Genomic DNA, 18,001 nt, shown 5'->3' on the forward strand with positions numbered 1-18,001 from the left:
ACAACCAAAACATTGATCAACTTATTTTTGCTCCTGTAAGAGTCATTGGTCTATGTGTAACAGCTTTTCAAAGCAACCCTAACTTTGACCTTAAAAACTTTTAATGCAATCTTACATGATAAAGGAAGCCTATATACATTAGCTTCTCTTGAACTTTAACCACAAAGAATGCCCAAAATGAAAGAAAGAAAAAAAGAAGAAGGGGAAAACAGAGCACTCAAATGATAAGTAACAAATACATAAACTTGGAACGAATAATCATTCTTTTTCAAGGTGAAGTCTTAGTGCCCATTGGCCAATGTTTTCGCAGACTCAAATCTGGGGCATTTTTCCGCAAATTTTGTTTTGGAATAAAGATTCAGATAATCTTGAAAGCGGAGGTGACAAGGATACAAGAGCTTTGGTGCTGGAGAAATGATGGCCTCACCAGCAGGGTTGTAAAAGGTGGCAATGGAAAGTCTATTCCCATCCCTTTCAGCCATCACTCGGTGTTGAATACTCTTATACATCCCATTGCTCAAAATTTCGATCTGGTCACCAATGTTTACAAAAATTCTGTTGTTCTTGGAAGGTGGAATATTCACCCAATGTCCGTCTTTGAAGAATTCCAGACCAGGAACTTGTTCGTCTTGGAGTAAGAGTATGATACCACCAGCGTCTGTGTGCTCGCGCAATCCCCTGACCAAATCAGGGCGAGGACATTGAGGATATATTGCCACTTTTGTTCCAACACAAGGACCTTTGCTCCCTGAAAATGCTTCTTTGATGTAACTCTTCTCTAGGCCAAGGTTCTCACACATTAGTTCTGAAAGATTTTCTGCTAGCTTGATCAGCTGATCAATGTAGTCATCTACTGCTTTGCTGCACACAACATAGTTCAAATGTGAAATTCAATATTGACATAGATAGGCTGTACGTGTGTGCTCATTAATTCTATTATATTTATTGAACTGTTGAAGCTTTATGCTCTGGTGTTGTTGTCTTACCAAAGATCCTTTGAGAGACCTTGAATCTCATAGATGTTAGAAGTTGGACGATGCCAAAGAAAGAATGTACTTTCCCAGTCTGTGTTGCTGATGGTTTCATTCTTCTCTAAGGTCATAGGTAGCTCCGATTCATAGAAGCGTTTCCTCATGTTGGCTTCATAGTGCTGATTTACCAGCTGCTTCACATTGTCCATCAAGTTAGTGTCAATTCCATGGTTCTCTATCTGCATAAATTGAACATTTCCTGTCCGTATTAGTATCTTATGAATAAAGTACTACTACTACTTAACATCGGAAATATACACTTCATTTTATTACCATAAAGAAGCCCCATTTCTCACAAGCCTGATGGAGAAGTGCCATGGTTGCACTTCTCTCCTCACCGTCAAGCTTACTGAAGTCGATTACCGGAAACTCCATTGTCTTTTTTGCTAGTTCAGTATGAAGGAAAGGAAAGTAATGTGAAGGAAATGAACGTTTTTGGCGGACCATATATAGCCGTAGGAGTAGAATATTTTTACCTGGTGGGGCTAATAAGAAAACAGTTAGATTTGAATAGCCGGTAGTCGCAGTTAAAACCTAGGAGAAATTATTGGGTGCTTTGGGATGAGAAAAGAATAGTCGTGTGTCCAAATTCACCTCATATCAAAACCCATGTGATTGGTGCTGTTATTTTATGTTTTGACTAATCTATAGCCCATTTTTGTCTTACAAATTAACCTTTGATATGTAGGTAAGAAGTTTCCTGATAGAATGCTTTCATGCCACATAAAAATTCCTTGCATGCATGTTCTCTGAATTTTGTAATGGTCAACTTGGACTTGTTTATGTTCTTTTAGTAATCTACGGTAGTTGGGGTTTCCTAATATATTGCAATTTGCTGTTTTTAAGAAACCAGGGGCAGTGGCTGATGGAAATAATTTAGCATAGGTAATTGAATGGTACTACTAGATTCCAATGGGCGGTTGTGGTTTTAAAACTTATTGGATATGACTTGTTTTCAAACTAGCTGTTTTAATCATTTTTTTAAGATGTCACTTTGAACATTATGCTGAACCAATATCCCAACTGAACTGTATCTTTGTTATTTGTGATTTCTAGCGTTTACCAATTGGTTTTATGTCATTGCTTAGATGTTGACATGTAGTATTCTCTTCAAAGGCATTGAGATACTTTCCCTGCCTCTGTTCATTTAAAAATAGGAACCTGGTTTTGTTTAAACCTGGTATTGTTTTCACTCCCAATTAGGATCTAATGAAATGAAAATGACAAATATAGAATACACATCTTGGGGACTGTTCTGATTAGATTAAGAATCGGTTTTTACCAAGTGACTAATTTTTCCTCCACGAAGAAGGATTATAAATTTAACAAACGCCTTTGAGGGTGCAAGGCTAGCTGGACTTCCACCGTCCCATTTTATTGAGGTCGTTTGACGGGTTACGGAAGCCAAAAAATTAAACAAAACTTTTGATACGTAAGTCAAATATATGTGAAGAATTAAAATTATCATTTTAAATAAGTGTGGTGAAAGTTTTATGGATCTTTTTATTTTGTGTCTCTTTATAAAAGATTGAAATTTTATAACAAGTTAATCCGGATAAATAATCATGTAATTAAGGGGAAAATGAGTAGATTAAATAGTTTTCAAAAAAGAGGTACGTATTTTTTCTTTTTAACAAAAATTTTAAAAAGAAAATTGTGTCACATAAAACATGAAGGTGTGATAACTTCTTACTTGACGACTAGCTATAACTTATTTCTATATATATATATTCAAATATTCAAAATGATTAGTTAAGCGAATGATTTTTTAGTTTTTCACGGGTCAGAATTCACAAGTCTAGAGCCTGGTAAAGGCAATTGAGATTAGTTGTATAGGAGAATATTTAGCATATTAGAATATGTCTTATATATATATATATATATATATATATATATATATATATATATATATATATATATATATATATATATATATATATATATATATTGGCGAGTCTAAGAGAATCCACTTTGGCGAGTAATATATTTTGACAGAAAAATATATTTTGGCGAGTCTAAGAGAATCCACTTTGGCGGTAGATAAAAGGAGGGTGCTATGATTTTCACTTGGGCATTCTGGGAATGATAATAAGCTCTTTGAACTATTTTTTATTTGTAGCATGACAAGACAAAGAAAACAAAGAGGAAACATGAACGAGATATGAAACATTATAGTTCTCGGAGGGTATCAAAAGTTTATGAAGTAGTGCTTGTGAGAAAAGACCCAAAATCATTCCTCATCTTTGGGTTTAGACACAAATTTATCCTTATTTTTTTATATGGGGCACTAAAAGTCCTCCTAGTTTGCTAAATTGGTGCACTTTTAGTATCTCCACTAACTAATAGTTAACTTTTAACAGAAAGAGTAGCTCATGTGCTTCTTATTGTACTCTTTTTTCTGTATTTTTTTGACACAAAATTCCAACTCACAATTTAACTAAACACAATTCTCATATTGTTTTTCAAATCTACTCGCAAATATTCACAAATTGTCCATTCTTGGCTCTAAATACCAAGAACCATTTGAAATATTATCAAATAACCAAAGATGGGTATTGCTTTTAAAAGAGTAAAATAATGTTATTAGCTACCATAATTTTATTTTATTTTTGCGCGGATTGCCCTTCTTTTGGGGTGGTCTTTAAATTTTGCCCCTCATATCGCTGTTCTTTAAATTTTGCCCTTCGCGTTGCAACTCTGAGCGTTCATGCAGAAATCATGAGGTTCTGGGTTCGAATCCCCGCTCAAGCATAAATTAAAAAAAAAAATTGCAAGGCAAGGTTTAGGTCGCATGTATGCCGGACCCGGCATACACTTGTTAAGGAATTACCAAAGTTATGCCGGACCCGGCATACTCATGTATGGGCAGACTTGGCATAAGTATGCCGGGTCCAGCATAACTTTGGTAATTCCTTAACAAGTTTATGCCGGGTCCGGCATACTTATGGGTAAACTTTTAATGGGCAAACTTTTAGTTAAGCCTTAGTTAAAAGTCTCTTCCTATTTATGCCTTATGGGGCATACTTTTAGTTAAGACACAACTAAAAGTATGCCCCATAAGACACAATTAAAAGTATGCCCCATAAGACAGAACTTTTCCTTAAGGCATAACTGAAAATTTGTCTTATAAGACAAAGTCTATGTTTTAAGGAAAAGTTATGCCTTATGGGGCATACTTTTAGTTATGCCTTAACTAAAAGTCTGCCCCATAAGGCATAACTAGGAAAAGACTTTTAGTTAAGGCTTAACTAAAAGTTTGCCCATAAGTATGCCAGACCCGGCATACACTTGTGAAGGAATTATCAAAGTTATGCCGGACCCGGCATACTTATGCCAAGTCTGCCCATAAGACATAAGTATGCTGGGTCCGACATAATTTTGGTAATTCCTTAACTAGTGTATGTCGGTGGGGGCATAGCGAAATTTAAACTCTGCCTTGCGAATTTTTTTAAAATTTTTGACTGAGTGGGGGTTCGAATCTAGAACCCATGGATTTTAGCCGAAGGGCAAAATTTAAAGATTTCAAATATGAGGAGGCAAAATTTAAAGAGCACCCAAAAAGAAGGGCAATTATGCTAATTGCCCTTAAAATTTTAACTCCTTTCTAGATGGGCTTTCATTTGAGCGTTGCTTGCAAATACAAACGATTACCTACTGACTTTTTTACCAATTTTCATGGCAATAAAATTCTGCAAAACATATTAAGGAAAGGGAGGTCAATCTAATAAAAATTACGAATTATAGTCATCATGATGATTATGTGATGATAACAACAAAACGAGAAGTAGTCTATTATCTTAAGGCAGTCGATATATTAGTATCGGCTAAGTATCTTTTTAGCCTTCTATTATTTCTTCTTTTCCCATCTTTTCTTAGCTGTGACTTTCACTGAATCAAAAACAGAAAAGAATAAGAAAAGTAGTAAAGTTTATTTTTTTGAACTATTTAAATAACAATCTTCATTTCTTTCTTTTATTTTCTCTTTTATTGAAATCCTTAATTATGTTGCAAATAATGTGGTACTCGCGTAATGTCATATTGCTTGGAATTGGTGCTAGAACTGCTAATTTGGTAGTGGAACTGCTGCTGCAATATTGAAAGAAAAAAAAGGTCTACTGAAAGCTCACAGCCAATAACAAAAAGTGCACCAATATAATAAACAAGAAGGATCGGATGATTATTTGTGCTCCAAGTGAAATAACAGGGATGACTTTGAGTCCAAGTCCAAAGATAACGAATTATTTTGGGCTTTTTCTAGTTGATATACTAATCTCTAGTGGTGATAAATTGGCGGATTTGATTTGAGTTGGAAGTAAATTGACAAAAAGGTAACAAAAATCAACCCACTCATATTTCATGCAGATCAATGAGTGATTAATCAACGGCCAAGGGGATAAAGATGAGTTGATATATATATATATATATATATATATATATATATATATATATATATATATATATAAGTGGACAATACCGCGTACTTTCCTAATCTGGCTCCTTCCTAGACTTTCGCTCAACCTTCCTCACAATTTAGATCCGCTTAGCAACGTAAGTCTATTTGCAAAGTCTTTTTCTGTCTCTCTAGCTCTACGAAATCTGGTGCACAGTAACAATTTGCTCAAAAAGGAGTATTTTCTCCATGGATCCTCCGGCAAGAGCTCCGCCAGAATAAACTAATAGACCACCCGAACCCGTAGCTGGGGGCGACCAGACTACGGAAGAAATTTCACAGAAATCAAGATATGTGATTGTTGTTGCGATCCCTGAACCAACTTCTATTTTTCTCTAAGGAATTATTAGTAAAATCTCGAATGAACACCCACAATGGAATGTCTGCTGAAATTTTAAAGAGGATGATTATTGTGGAGTCATGCTAGAGGAATCTTGTCTGACATTAGTGGCAGATTCTTGGGAGTTAGAACACAAAATCACCGCATAAGATCTTCTTTCGTTGAACAAATCTCTCTCAAAGATATGACTAAGATCGGAGAATATGATTATCGCAGTGTCTTTACTGATTTCACTAATGAAGAAAACTTTGATATTGTTAGATTTAACAGAATTATGATGATTGATGGTATGCAAATGTAGTTATCGAAATGGTCTCTGGATTGAAAACCTGAAATAGATAGCCTCATAGTTCCTATATGAGTGTTACTTCCTGAACTTCCATACCACTGCATAGTTGGCACTACGTGAAACAAATCTTTGATCCTGTTGGACCCCTCTAGTGCTAGACAATGCTTCTAATAAGAAAATTATATCGGGAATGGTCAACTGAGAGTTGAAATAGATCTCATAAAATCAAGACTAAGCTTTATTTGAGATTGATCTTGTGAAGAAAGACCCCAGAAAAGCTACGTACAAAAGATAGAATATGAGACTCTCTCCAAATATTACAAATACTGTCAACTCTTGGGACACAATATGAAAACATGCAGGGTATTAGAGAGGAAAAGAAATATTAAAATAAAAAAGAAAAGATGAATGAAACAGGAAAAACAATGATATAGGGGAAAGCAGCATGGCCAACAAGAATGAGAAGCAATTGCAAGATAATATCACTTATGAAAAGTTTAAGGATAAGCATGTGACAAAAGGGGGAAAAGAGATGATTGAACAAAACAAAACTGAAAACATTACTGAGCTGCAGGAGCAAAGGAAGAATGAAGTTACAACCGAGGACAAGTAAGCTTTGAAAGAAAAAGAAAAGGAGAAAAAAGTTGCTACTAAAGATTATAAGGAAGAAGAAAACTGATAAAACAAATTTTTAACAACATCTAGTGAAAAGTGAGCAAACAATTTGAAATAATTTGAAAATGCTTAAGGGAAAGTAAAAGAAAAATCAAGATAGCATATTATAGAAAAGGCAGTTGGAACCACCCTAGACTTCACTTAAAGAAGGGTGGTAATTGTTACTTCAGGAGGGGATGTATCAGTGAGGACCATTGCAGAACCACGTCACCCCTTATTTAAGATTAGAATCTTTTTCAAACCTCTTACAAGATGATGACAACAACTAAAACAACAACAACAATAACATCAATTCTGAGAAAAATATAATCTCTATACACTAACAATGTTAATAAGAAATATACATTAACCATTACATAATTAATAATTACGATATATAACTTTCAAATAAATCACATTAATCAACTAAATTTTGTTAAAGAATACTAAAGACTTGTAATATAGTTATTTATATGAACTTATAAATGTCTAATCTCTATAAATTAAAATAATGAAATAATGTAGCACACATCTAATCTCATTCAATGGTCAGTTCCAAAAGGTATAAATGCACCGTCAATTTGTCCAAATAGCTAACAAACATCTTAGGTAGCTCATAACGCTATAATACTCATTACATTGTCTAGATAACCCAAAATATTGTTTCCCTCCAAAGACTTAGATTCCCTTCTTCTCTGCCAGTCTTTTTTGCTGATAGCAAAACTCTTCACTGGTTCATAAGAATATTTGCATCCATTTCAAAATTCCTTCATCTGTGGCTGAAAAAGAAAAAGCAAAAGGCTTCCAAAACAAACAAAAAGGGCTGCAGATTTTGATGATACACCCCTATGAAATCATGTTAAATTTATCCAACTTGCTATTGAGGGTGGTGGGAATAGGATTTGATTATGCAACTATTGCAACAAAAGGATTACTGGGTCATATCATAAATCCAAAGAACATCTCTTATAGCTTCTAAATCATGGGATTGAAGCTTGCAGAAAAATCAGCAGTGATATCTGTGCGGCTTTGAAATTAGAGCATGACCAAACTGAAGATAAAAAATCATCCATCCAAGTAGATGCTAGAAAATAAAAAGCCAGATTACCTTTCACTTGCAGAAGGTTCTGATTTAGTACAACAAAAGAAAAAGTGCAGAAGGTGGAGCTATTGAAAAATCTTTCAAGATTCATCAAAGAAATACTGCAGACAAATTGACAGCTTGTATGTTCGACGCATCAAGTTTATCCTTTAATCTTGAAAAGTCTCCATATTTCAAAAAGTATTCGCAATTTTTAGCAGAGAATGTTTTACCTGGTTATATTTCTCCAACGTATAATAGGCTTAGAACAAGCTTTTTAGCTTAAGAAAAGACTCACATTAGTAGAAAATTGCATCCAATTAAAGATTCATGGGGAAAAGAAAGAATTATCAACGTTTTCCGATGGATGGTTGGATGTTAAGCGACGACCATTGATAAATATAATGGCGGCATCTAACGGGGGACCAACGTTTTTGAATTCCATTGATTCAAGTGGAATTGTGAAGGATAGTGAATATGTTGCTAATCTATTTCTTAAAGTAATAGAAGAAGTTGGTTTAGAGAATGTTGTTCAAGTTATAATTGATATTGCTAGTAATATGAAATTAACTTGTCAGTAGTATCGTAAAGCAATCTTTTCATTCATCTTTTTGAACTGTGTGTAGTTCACTGTTTAAATCTAGCAATGAAAATCATGTGTCAACCTCCGGAAAAATCAGCTCACTATATAAATTACAAATGGATAGTAGAGTTGATTAGTCAATTGAGCAATTTGAAGAATTTCGTGGTGAATCATGACATCTCCCATTCTATTTTTCACAAAAATTCGGACTTTGTTTGTTGAGAGTTGCCGAAAGAACGTTTGTTTCACATATTATCACGGCTACTCATGTTCACAAGTGAAGTCTTTTTTTTTTTAGAGAATATGGTGATGGACGACGAATGAAAGCACTATAAGGGAGATAAGGGAATTGAAGGAAAAACACGTGAAATTAAATCTCTTATGAATGATAAATGATGGGACAAAATTGACTTCTTTTTAAGATTTATGAATATTAATTGTATCCATGCTTAGAATTTGCCGATCTTGATTGTCGAAAGTTGCACCTTATTTATGTCATATGGGTCTCAATGATCGAGAAAGTGAAGAAAATTATTTTTGAGCATGAGGAGAGGATCTCCTCACTGGTCAATCGGAATCTTTGATACAATCCAATAAGTTCTTATGGCTAGGTGGAACAAAAGTAATACCTCAATGCATTGTATGACACATTCTTTGATTTCAAAGTACTATCATGAAACATGGCTCAAAGGTGAAAATGGAATTCGGAGGCAAGCGCCGAACGAAGATAGTGAGATTTCTTTGAATATTGTAAAATGCTTAAAGATATTTTAAATCAAATGAAATGAACAAGTTTCTTTGGAATATGAAGCATTTTCTAGTGATAGTAATTATTTTGGTGAGCCTCGTGTATTCAGGCTACGATGTATGAGAAACCTCTTTCTTGTTTGGCGAATCATGGCATTTCAGCTGCACTTTTTAAAATTTGGCTTTCAAATTGCTTTCACTACCGGCTTCTTCCTTTTGTTGTGAAATAAATTGAAGCACTTATTCTATGATTCACAATATTAAGAGAAATAAATTAGCAACTTCAAGAGCAAAATTTTATATTTGTACATTATAATATACATTTAATTTCTCTCTCACAAGAAAGAAAAATATATAAGTGGTCTGAGCAAGTATTGGAATTTGGGTATGTGTACAATTTCTTAAATAATTTATTGTATGATAAACTTTGTCCCTTTGAAAAGTTCTAACATTTCTATTCATTTTCATGTTCTTCTCGGTGGGGATTATTTTGATATTGATGAGACTTCCAATGGTTTACTTGAGCTATCGACAGATGAACCTCAATTAGAAGCGGTGGTCTTTGGAGAAGAATTTGAAGATTTGGAGGAAGTTGTAGATATTGAAGAAGAAAGTTAATTTGAATATAACTGGACTATTTGTTTATCTCTTTTTGAAAATGACGTGAAGTGTGTATAAGTCTTTTTGAACGTGACTTGATTCTATGTATAAGTCTTTTTGAACATGTCTTTTTATTGATGTCTTAGACTTATACAATTTCAAATTTTACTTTGTTTAAGTTGGCTTATTTTACTCTCATTTACTTTATAAAGTTATATTTTGTATCTTGATTACTGATGAGGCAAAGATGTGGAGTAAGATCAAGAGTTGTGCAACTCTTGAATAAAAGATAAGTGTTCTTATGCTTTATGTCAAATTATATTAGTAATTATCTTTGTTATACTTTAATATGTTTTTTTATATTTAGTTTGCTACTTTGTTGTGTAAATTGTAGGAGACTTAATGAAATATTGTCTATCTCGGAGAACGCAGTCTAGCACCCTAATTGTCGGAAGAGAAGATTGAATCACATGCCCTCTACAAACTACATGTAAGTACTTCCACAGAATATCTCTCATAATCTAGGCATATTTTTGTAGCTATACTCTTAGAATTTTGAATTATTTCTAGCCAAATTTCCGTACCTGTGTATCCATACCTGGATTTGTACCACGAATCCTAAAATTTAGATCATGCTCAATCCGACATCTAGATCCATACCCGAATCCGATACCCAAAGCCGAGTCCGAGAATAGAAACTACAAGACTCCTCATCAAGAACCGGACCCCATCATCGCCATGCTCCGTGGAAACGACCAAAGTCTTGCGGACTACCTACGGTTTGATTAAAGCTCCCCTGCCGGTCAGGCTGCTTCTTCTTCTTCTTTTTTCTTATTTTCCTTCTCACTCTTCTCCTTTTTTTCTCTACTTCGTCATCTTCCCAACTACCACCTTATGTGTTGAATTCTTTTAGAGCTCACCTACTCAACAACGATGAAGTAACCGGGAATTGATCCCCTTCTCCTCGGACCCTTCTGTCTTCAAATCTCTCTTTATTTTGGTGGAGCCAGAGAGGGAAGAATTTTTTTACTGAGAACTCCCTCTCTCAAGTTTAGCTAAGACTATGGTCGCCAAGTTTCGGATGATTTGGGCGGCGGCATGAAACTAAGTAGAATGTTTGACCTTCGCCTTTCTCATGAAAATACCCGAGGAACTATATATCATCAATGGACTACAAAAAGAAATAAGTTGTGAAAATTCAGAAAGATCAGAAGATCACCGTGGTTCTTAGCCTTCTATCAGGTGGTGACAGTTATGGACTTTGAAGTCCTTTTAGTAGAAGCGCACAAGATTGCTCCTACCTAGTGGGGAATATAGAAACTGCCAACGAATGTAACTGTGAAGGCTGCTTTCATAAAATGAGATTATGTTAAAATATAATAAAGAAGGGATAGATGGATTATATGGTTAAAGAGGCTTACGGTTGCGTCCTTATGGATCGGGATATGGGAATTGTCACCGATGGCAAATCTGTCCGATCAGCGTAACCACAAACCTCTTGTACCATCCCCTGATCATAGTCGTCATCGGTGATAGTGATCTAATCTATTTGTCCCCAAGGAAGCATGTGAATGATATACCCAGTACAATCATGTAACACCCTGTACTTTCAGGCTAAGGTGCGACTCATAAGATGGGGGCACAATGGAATCAAGTGGTGAGTATAGAAAGGGTTTTGAAATCTAATCAAGGCATAAGGAGAGTCGTAGGACAAAGTAAACTTGGAAACTACTCTACGGAGCATATTTTCAAGTGAGTTTTCACAAGGCCTCACTTTAAGCGAGTATAACCCCCTTATTTGTTGAGTTGAAAACTGTCACGACCTAGCCCCGTGGGCCATGACTAGTGCCCGAGCTGGACAACTGTATGTACCTGTTAGACATAATCAGACTGACACTATAGACAACATGGGAATCGACATAGACCCAAAGGTTCCCAATCAATCATAACGTAATAAATACGCAAGCCGACGAGGTTGCCACTATATATCATCATAATACGCAAGCCGACAAGGCTGCCACTACATGTCAATATACTACGCAAGCCGACAAGGCTGCCACTATGTATCGATAACATATGCAAGCTGGCAAGGCTGCTACAACAAACAGAAGCATCCACAACAACTATATAGACACAGCTGATCATTCTCTATATACAACCCACACACATGTCTACAGACCTCTAAGAGTATCAATAGTGAAATATGACGGGACAGGGCCCCGTCGTACCCCTGGACAAACACACACACACACACACACACACACATATATATATATATATATATATATATATATATATATATATATATATATATATATATATATATATATATATATATATATATATATATATATATATGTATACATCAGAAGGTTTGTACCAAAATCTAGGCTCCCGAACAACGGAGCTCTCCAAGACAGCTGGATGGAAATCCTAAGCTGGGGGATCACCGAATCGAGCGTTTGTACCTGCGGGCATGAAATGCAGCCCCCCGAAGAAAGGGGGTCAGTACGGAATATGTACTGAGTATATAAAGCATGAAATACAGTAAAAGAATCATAACCGAAATAGGGAGTACAGAAGACAGGTACAATGTTCAGAATATCAAAACACTTTCCCTTTTGAAACATAAATCATGCATGTCAATATCATATATCATACCCGGCCCATTATGGGACTCGGTGAACATGGTCGCCACTCCATCCTTGGCGCCATAACACAGCATAACTCCATAAACACATCATAACGCCATAACACAACATAACTCCATAAACACATCATAACGCCATAACACAACATAACACAACATAACTCCATCATATTCCGGCCCTCTAGTGAGGGATTCGGTGAACAATGAAGTGAGACTGTGTACTATAACATACCCGACCCGGGACTCGGTGAAAGACATATTGAGGCATACACTAGCAGAGTAGTGAGCAACCATATGCAATTTAAAACATTATCAAGACTCAAACAGAATAAGAAAAAGGGATTAACACCTGAGTATCAATAGCGACAATCATATCAAGTATCCCTCGAATGTCATTATAAATCATATCAAAGAGCCTTAGGAATCATAGACATGTATCAATATAATATGAAATAGCTTATAGAAGTCAAGGACATGAGTTATCGTAGAGTTTTCTAAGAAGAGGAGCTTATATATATCGACTACTATCCAACGATAGAAAACTTGAGAGGGAAGCTCAATCATTTTAAGAGTTCTAACATCAAGAAGTGAATAGGAATCATGAATCACACTCGAAACTTATGAATGGAATTACCCCAAAGCTCATATCATTCGTCACTTATGTCTAAGACATGCCAAAAGAAAGAAGGGACAGCTTTACATACCTGTTAACGATTAATCGTAATCTCGTTCGCTTCGTCGCCCCTTTAGCCTGTTTAATACAAAAGTAACGCTATCATTAGTAACTATACTTCCTAGTTCGTAAACCTGTAGCCCATCGCTTATGGAACTCATTCTTTAACTTATGCTTTCTCTATTAGGTGTTTTTTTTTCATTAGTCAAGAACTTAACGGAAATCGGGCAGCATTTCCCCTATATATTCGCCTAACCCGAATTCCAATTATCCTCCTGTTATCACAGAAATACCAACAATGACAGCAATAGCAATATTCATATAGAATCCTTACAATTCATCCCATAAACAACTCTAACAATCCAATAACCCTTTTTAATCCTTTTCAACCCACAATTTCGTATAACAACGATTTCATGAAATTTCTTACTTCCAATTTCATCCAATCCAATTTTAATCCTTCCATTACAACACTATTAATAAAATTACACCACAAAATAAGAAAATCTTACCTAAATTTTCTCGGAGGAATTTCTACACTCAATTGCTCCAATTTCACAATTTCTTCTCCCTTAATTCAATATTCAATGTTGCTATCACCTCCTTGAACTTGTAATTCACTTGAAACTTGATCAAAATATTCAAAAATACAAATTTTTCTTCAACACCATGGCTAGCCGAGAGCAGCCATGGAGGTTTTGTAAATTTTTCCTAACTTGATTTTCTTGAAAATGAAATCAAATAATGAATTGTTCACTAGCCACTTGCTTATATATGGTCCTCCATATATTGACACGTCCTCCCCCTCTAATGACTCACCAAAATATTTTGTTGAATTGTTTTTTTTTAATTTTTAGGTGGGGCCCACAAATGGTAATTAAATTAATTAATTTTAATTAATCACTAATCCCTACTTAATAATCTAATCATAATTAATTAGTTCCTAATCTCCAATAATATTTCTACACTAAATAAAATTTATAAACAATTTATGTTCTAATTAAAATTGAAAATTAAAAGTTCCTATTTCGTACCCGAAAATGATCCCGTCTTTAACTTGAGTCGATTCTCTTGCGAATAACTCGACGTATAAAAATACGGGGTATAACATCCTTCCCCCCTTTAGAACATTTGTCCTCGAATGTTAAACTGGTCCTGAACTCCCAATACTTTCTTAAGTGTTCTCTTAGTTAATTATGCCTTTCATATACCTCTTCCATTGGTCGATTCGCTTTAATTCATTATAGCGCATTCCAGGTCTCTACATAGTCATTCCCGTAATATTTCCTCCTTCTGTTGCTTCTCAAGGTAATTATTCCACGTCATTGTCTTTACTCTCCTCTTTACTTCGCAGTCGGTTGTCAATTGTATTGCGGGCTCTTCAGCTGAAATCTTACTCCCTCGCTTGTGCGCTTAGTCCTAACTTGACTCCTTATTTTTCTATAGTTACTCCCTTAAGATATCGTTTCCTTCATCTTACCTCTCAATCTTTAAATAAGATCTTTATAACGCGCAGACGTCCTCCATCGATTCATTAGACTTTAATATCCTTGGGGTATTGCATGCCTCTGGTAACCTGTAGACCCTTCGCAGGTTCTACGTGTAAAACGAAATTTCCCAGAGGGTAACATTTTTGTATTCCAATATCCTTGCTTTACTCCGCTGTTACAGTCCGTATTCTGAAATCCTCAGCATCATGTGTCACTTTCTGACTTTCTTTTAAAGGTCTTTAACTATCACTTGCTTTTACTTCTTGATCTCTATCTTTAGGATTGGCTATCAAATAACGCTAGGGTCCCCTTGTTATATCCCGCATTTTTGCGCATTTGGAAAATTTGGAATAATCTTGACTTGTAGGAAATAAGGCTATGTTTTTATTTTATTTGACATATGTGTGATATTCATGAAAAATATTGATGCGGAAATACGGAGGAAGGCCAAGGGAAAAATTAGAATTTTAGAAATTAGTTTCGGGAATTACCAAATAGGGCCCACAATTAATTGGGCTAGAAAAATCAAATAATGATAAGAGAAAAATGAGGCCCAATCCATGTGGGGGTGGCCGGCCATGGCTAGCCCAAGCCCATGGAAAATTAATTCCATGTGATAAATAAATAAGGGCCATTCATTATTTCTTCAAGAAACTTCAAGAAAAATAAAACAAAGGAGAGAGCAAGAGTTGAAGGCCATTCGGCCGAACCCACAACAACAACAAAAAAAAAAATTCCAAGTCCTTCAACTTTGATCCAAAAATCTCTTCCTTCTTGAATTCTTGTTAAGTTCAAGACCCTCTACAACGTGGTACAATTAGTTAAGCGAGAGGACTACGTTTGTGGCAAGAGAAAATTTGAAGAAAAAGGTAAGAATTTTATCCTTTTATGTTATGGAGGAAGTATATGTGTTATAATGATTAGAATTGCATGGAAATCATGAAATTGTGATATGTGTGTGTGCATGGCCGTGTGGGTGTGTAAGTGTGTGCATGGCCGTGTGGTGTAGTAGTGAAGGGGAGAGGAATTAAATTTTATTTAGCTTGTTAGTTGTGTCGTTGTGACATTTATGATGTGAATAAAGGTTTAATGGTTCGAGTCGGCATTGAAATTGGTTATAAGTCGTTATAGGGGATTATGTGACTTTAGTATAGTTTTTATGTAATTATGGAAGTAAAATTCTAAAATGTGAATTATTGTTGTTGTTATTGAATTTGGAAGAAGACAATGCGACTTGGTAGTTTCGTGGCATTTGTAGAAGTTTCGGATGGAATATGATGTTGGCGGGATTGTTTGAATCCTTGAATATTGTTTGAAATGCTATTGAAATATGTTTGAATAATCTTGGATTAGTAAATGAATATGAAAACGTTGATATTGGCTTGAAAGTATGAAATTGGAATGGAAGTTGTCACATTATGTAGAAAGGAAGAATGTTTATGTTAGAATGTGTTTTATTGTGATTGTTGATGTTGTTGGCATCGTTGTGGGTGTTGTTGTTGATATTATGACCGAGTTAATTCTCGGGGATGTTGAATTTATAGGGGAAATGCTGCCGAAATTTCTGTAGACAAATATGGATTTAAGATTGAATTCCTAAAAGCTTGAAATTTACATTTGGTAATTATGACCAATTGTAGATTTTGGAGGAAACGGGATTTGAGTTCGAACGAGCGTAAAACGCAAATAAGGTATTCCCTACCTTTCCTTCTTTTGGCATGTCCTAGGTGTACTAGGTTTGGATTTGAGCCTCGGGGAATATTCTGTTCATGGAAATCCGAGTTTACTTTTAGTACTATTTCATTAAGTGAAATTGAATTAGAACCTTTGTATTTTGTTGGAAAGAAATGTTCAAACATCTGTAACCTTCACAAACGTAATTGAATCGCCTTGAAACTTTCAGGGATGACTCCATAGGGTCTAATGTTTGTAAATCACGTACGCTTCCTCGACTTGACCCGAGGTGGGCCCACTAACTCCGAAATCTCCTTCGTTTGTCCTATTTGACTTATTTTTGTATGATATCAAAAAGGACTTTTGCTTATGATTTTAGCTACCTAGGAATAATGTTTTAATTGCTCCATTACATGCTGATATACACTTTGAACTACAAATACGATTTCAAAAGTACTTTTGTGAGACAGACCCAATATTGATCAATTATTCAAACTAGTTTAGCTAACTTGTTGTCATACGATTATATCAAGTCTTCACAAATGTTTTTATATATAAATTGCATTTAGTTTCTCACTACTCCGCTCGTGCATGTTATTATGATATCGTTCGCCGGATCCCGGGCCGGTTTGTGATCGTGCGTACTATGACATATTCGGCAGTATGATGTGTTACGGTTCCCGAGACCTCGCCATAGGGCCGGGTACCGTTTGCATACGGCGTTATGATGTGATATGGAATATGTTATGTTTGATGATATGATATGTATGATGATTCGATATGTTCGGGGATTGTACGGAGATTCGAAACTTTCTGGAGTATGATGTGTCGTGGCGCCAGTGTCGGAGTGGCGACCACGTTCCTGAGCCTTATGTATGATTTGTTCTGTTTTGCATTACGTACATATGTTTTTAGTAAAAATTTTGGTATACTGATTCGGTATTTTCTCTCTGTACCTTTCACTTCAGTTATGGTTTGAATTTTTGTACTCTATGCTTTACATACTCAGTACATCTTTCGTACTGACCCCCTTTCTTCGGGGGCTGCGTTTCATGCCCGCAGGTACAGAGGTTCGAGATCCGCCAGTGTAGGCCACACATTCTGCTACTACAGAGTGCTCCTTTGATTCGGAGCCCATATTTGGTATATATCTTTTGTCATGCATATGCTTCTGTATATTTGACTATTTGGGGTACGGCGGGGCCCTGTCCCGCCATATGTTCCGTTATGATGTGTAGAGGCCTGTAGTCATATATGTGGGTCATGGGTCATGTGTGTGTTCGCTTTGGTTATGATTTGTGTCTTAATGCGGTCCCGTCTGTTATAGCGGCCAAAACGGCCCGTATATTTGTATATGTGCATATATTCGGCGATGTGTATTCCGCCGCCCCTTTTGGCTCTGATATGATATTTTTGTACGCGCGACCGCTTAAGATAATATTCGTTTTCAGTTCTGTTTAAAATGATGAATATGAATTCTGAGTTAAGCTATAATATGACGATTTGGTATGTAAGTCTGCTTGGGGTGTCCAAATAGGACACCAGTCGCGGCTCACGGGGCTGGGTCGTGACACCCCTCATATTATAACTCTATTGTCATCCAGTAACCAGTAACCCGCTTGTTCTGATTGTCTCGGTTAAATCATTTTGTAATTTCCTTTACCCTAACTGGAAATACTTTAGGCATATTATCTTGTGTCGTTTCTCTATTTTTGACTCAAACTCTTCTATTGCCTCGT

At 35.7% G+C, this 18,001-nt stretch overlaps 1 protein-coding gene and 2 long non-coding RNA genes across 4 annotated transcripts; 1 reads left to right on the plus strand and 2 right to left on the minus strand.

Annotated features, from left to right (window-relative positions):
• Positions 1-51: 51 nt before the first annotated feature.
• LOC132616730 (1-aminocyclopropane-1-carboxylate oxidase 1) lies at positions 52-1,533 on the minus strand. Its single transcript, XM_060331337.1, has 3 exons — positions 1,305-1,533; positions 987-1,210; positions 52-861 (listed from the first exon to the last, which is right to left on the minus strand). Exons 1-3 carry the CDS (start codon positions 1,476-1,478, stop codon positions 282-284), a joined length of 978 nt encoding a protein of 325 aa, XP_060187320.1. The 5' UTR covers positions 1,479-1,533; the 3' UTR covers positions 52-281.
• Positions 1,534-7,274: 5,741 nt separating this feature from the next.
• On the minus strand, positions 7,275-11,977 carry LOC132617250 (uncharacterized). The gene is made up of 2 exons (XR_009573696.1): positions 11,197-11,977; positions 7,275-11,120 (listed from the first exon to the last, which is right to left on the minus strand). It is a non-coding gene; the product is annotated as an uncharacterized LOC132617250 (long non-coding RNA).
• Positions 10,005-17,665, plus strand: LOC132617251 (uncharacterized). Of its 2 annotated transcripts, XR_009573698.1 has the most exons (4): positions 10,005-10,265; positions 16,229-16,279; positions 16,492-16,551; positions 17,325-17,665. It is a non-coding gene; the product is annotated as an uncharacterized LOC132617251 (long non-coding RNA). The 2 variants fall into 2 exon arrangements; XR_009573697.1 differs by lacking the exons at positions 16,229-16,279; positions 16,492-16,551.
• The last annotated feature ends 336 nt before the right edge of the window (positions 17,666-18,001 follow it).

This window comes from Lycium barbarum, chromosome 11 (genome assembly GCF_019175385.1).
Source record: "Lycium barbarum isolate Lr01 chromosome 11, ASM1917538v2, whole genome shotgun sequence".
Taxonomy (NCBI): domain Eukaryota; kingdom Viridiplantae; phylum Streptophyta; class Magnoliopsida; order Solanales; family Solanaceae; genus Lycium; species Lycium barbarum.

Bases quoted from the DNA above. Each gene is read 5' to 3' on its own strand.
- LOC132616730 (XM_060331337.1), bottom strand. From the start codon at position 1,478: ATGGTCCGCCAAAAACGTTCATTTCCTTCACATTACTTTCCTTTCCTT. The intron at 1,211-1,304 runs GTAATAAAATGA...CAATTTATGCAG, and splicing joins AGAAATGGGGCTTCTTTATG to ATAGAGAACCATGGAATTGA. The intron at 862-986 runs GTAAGACAACAA...TGTTGTGTGCAG, and splicing joins GGTCTCTCAAAGGATCTTTG to CAAAGCAGTAGATGACTACA.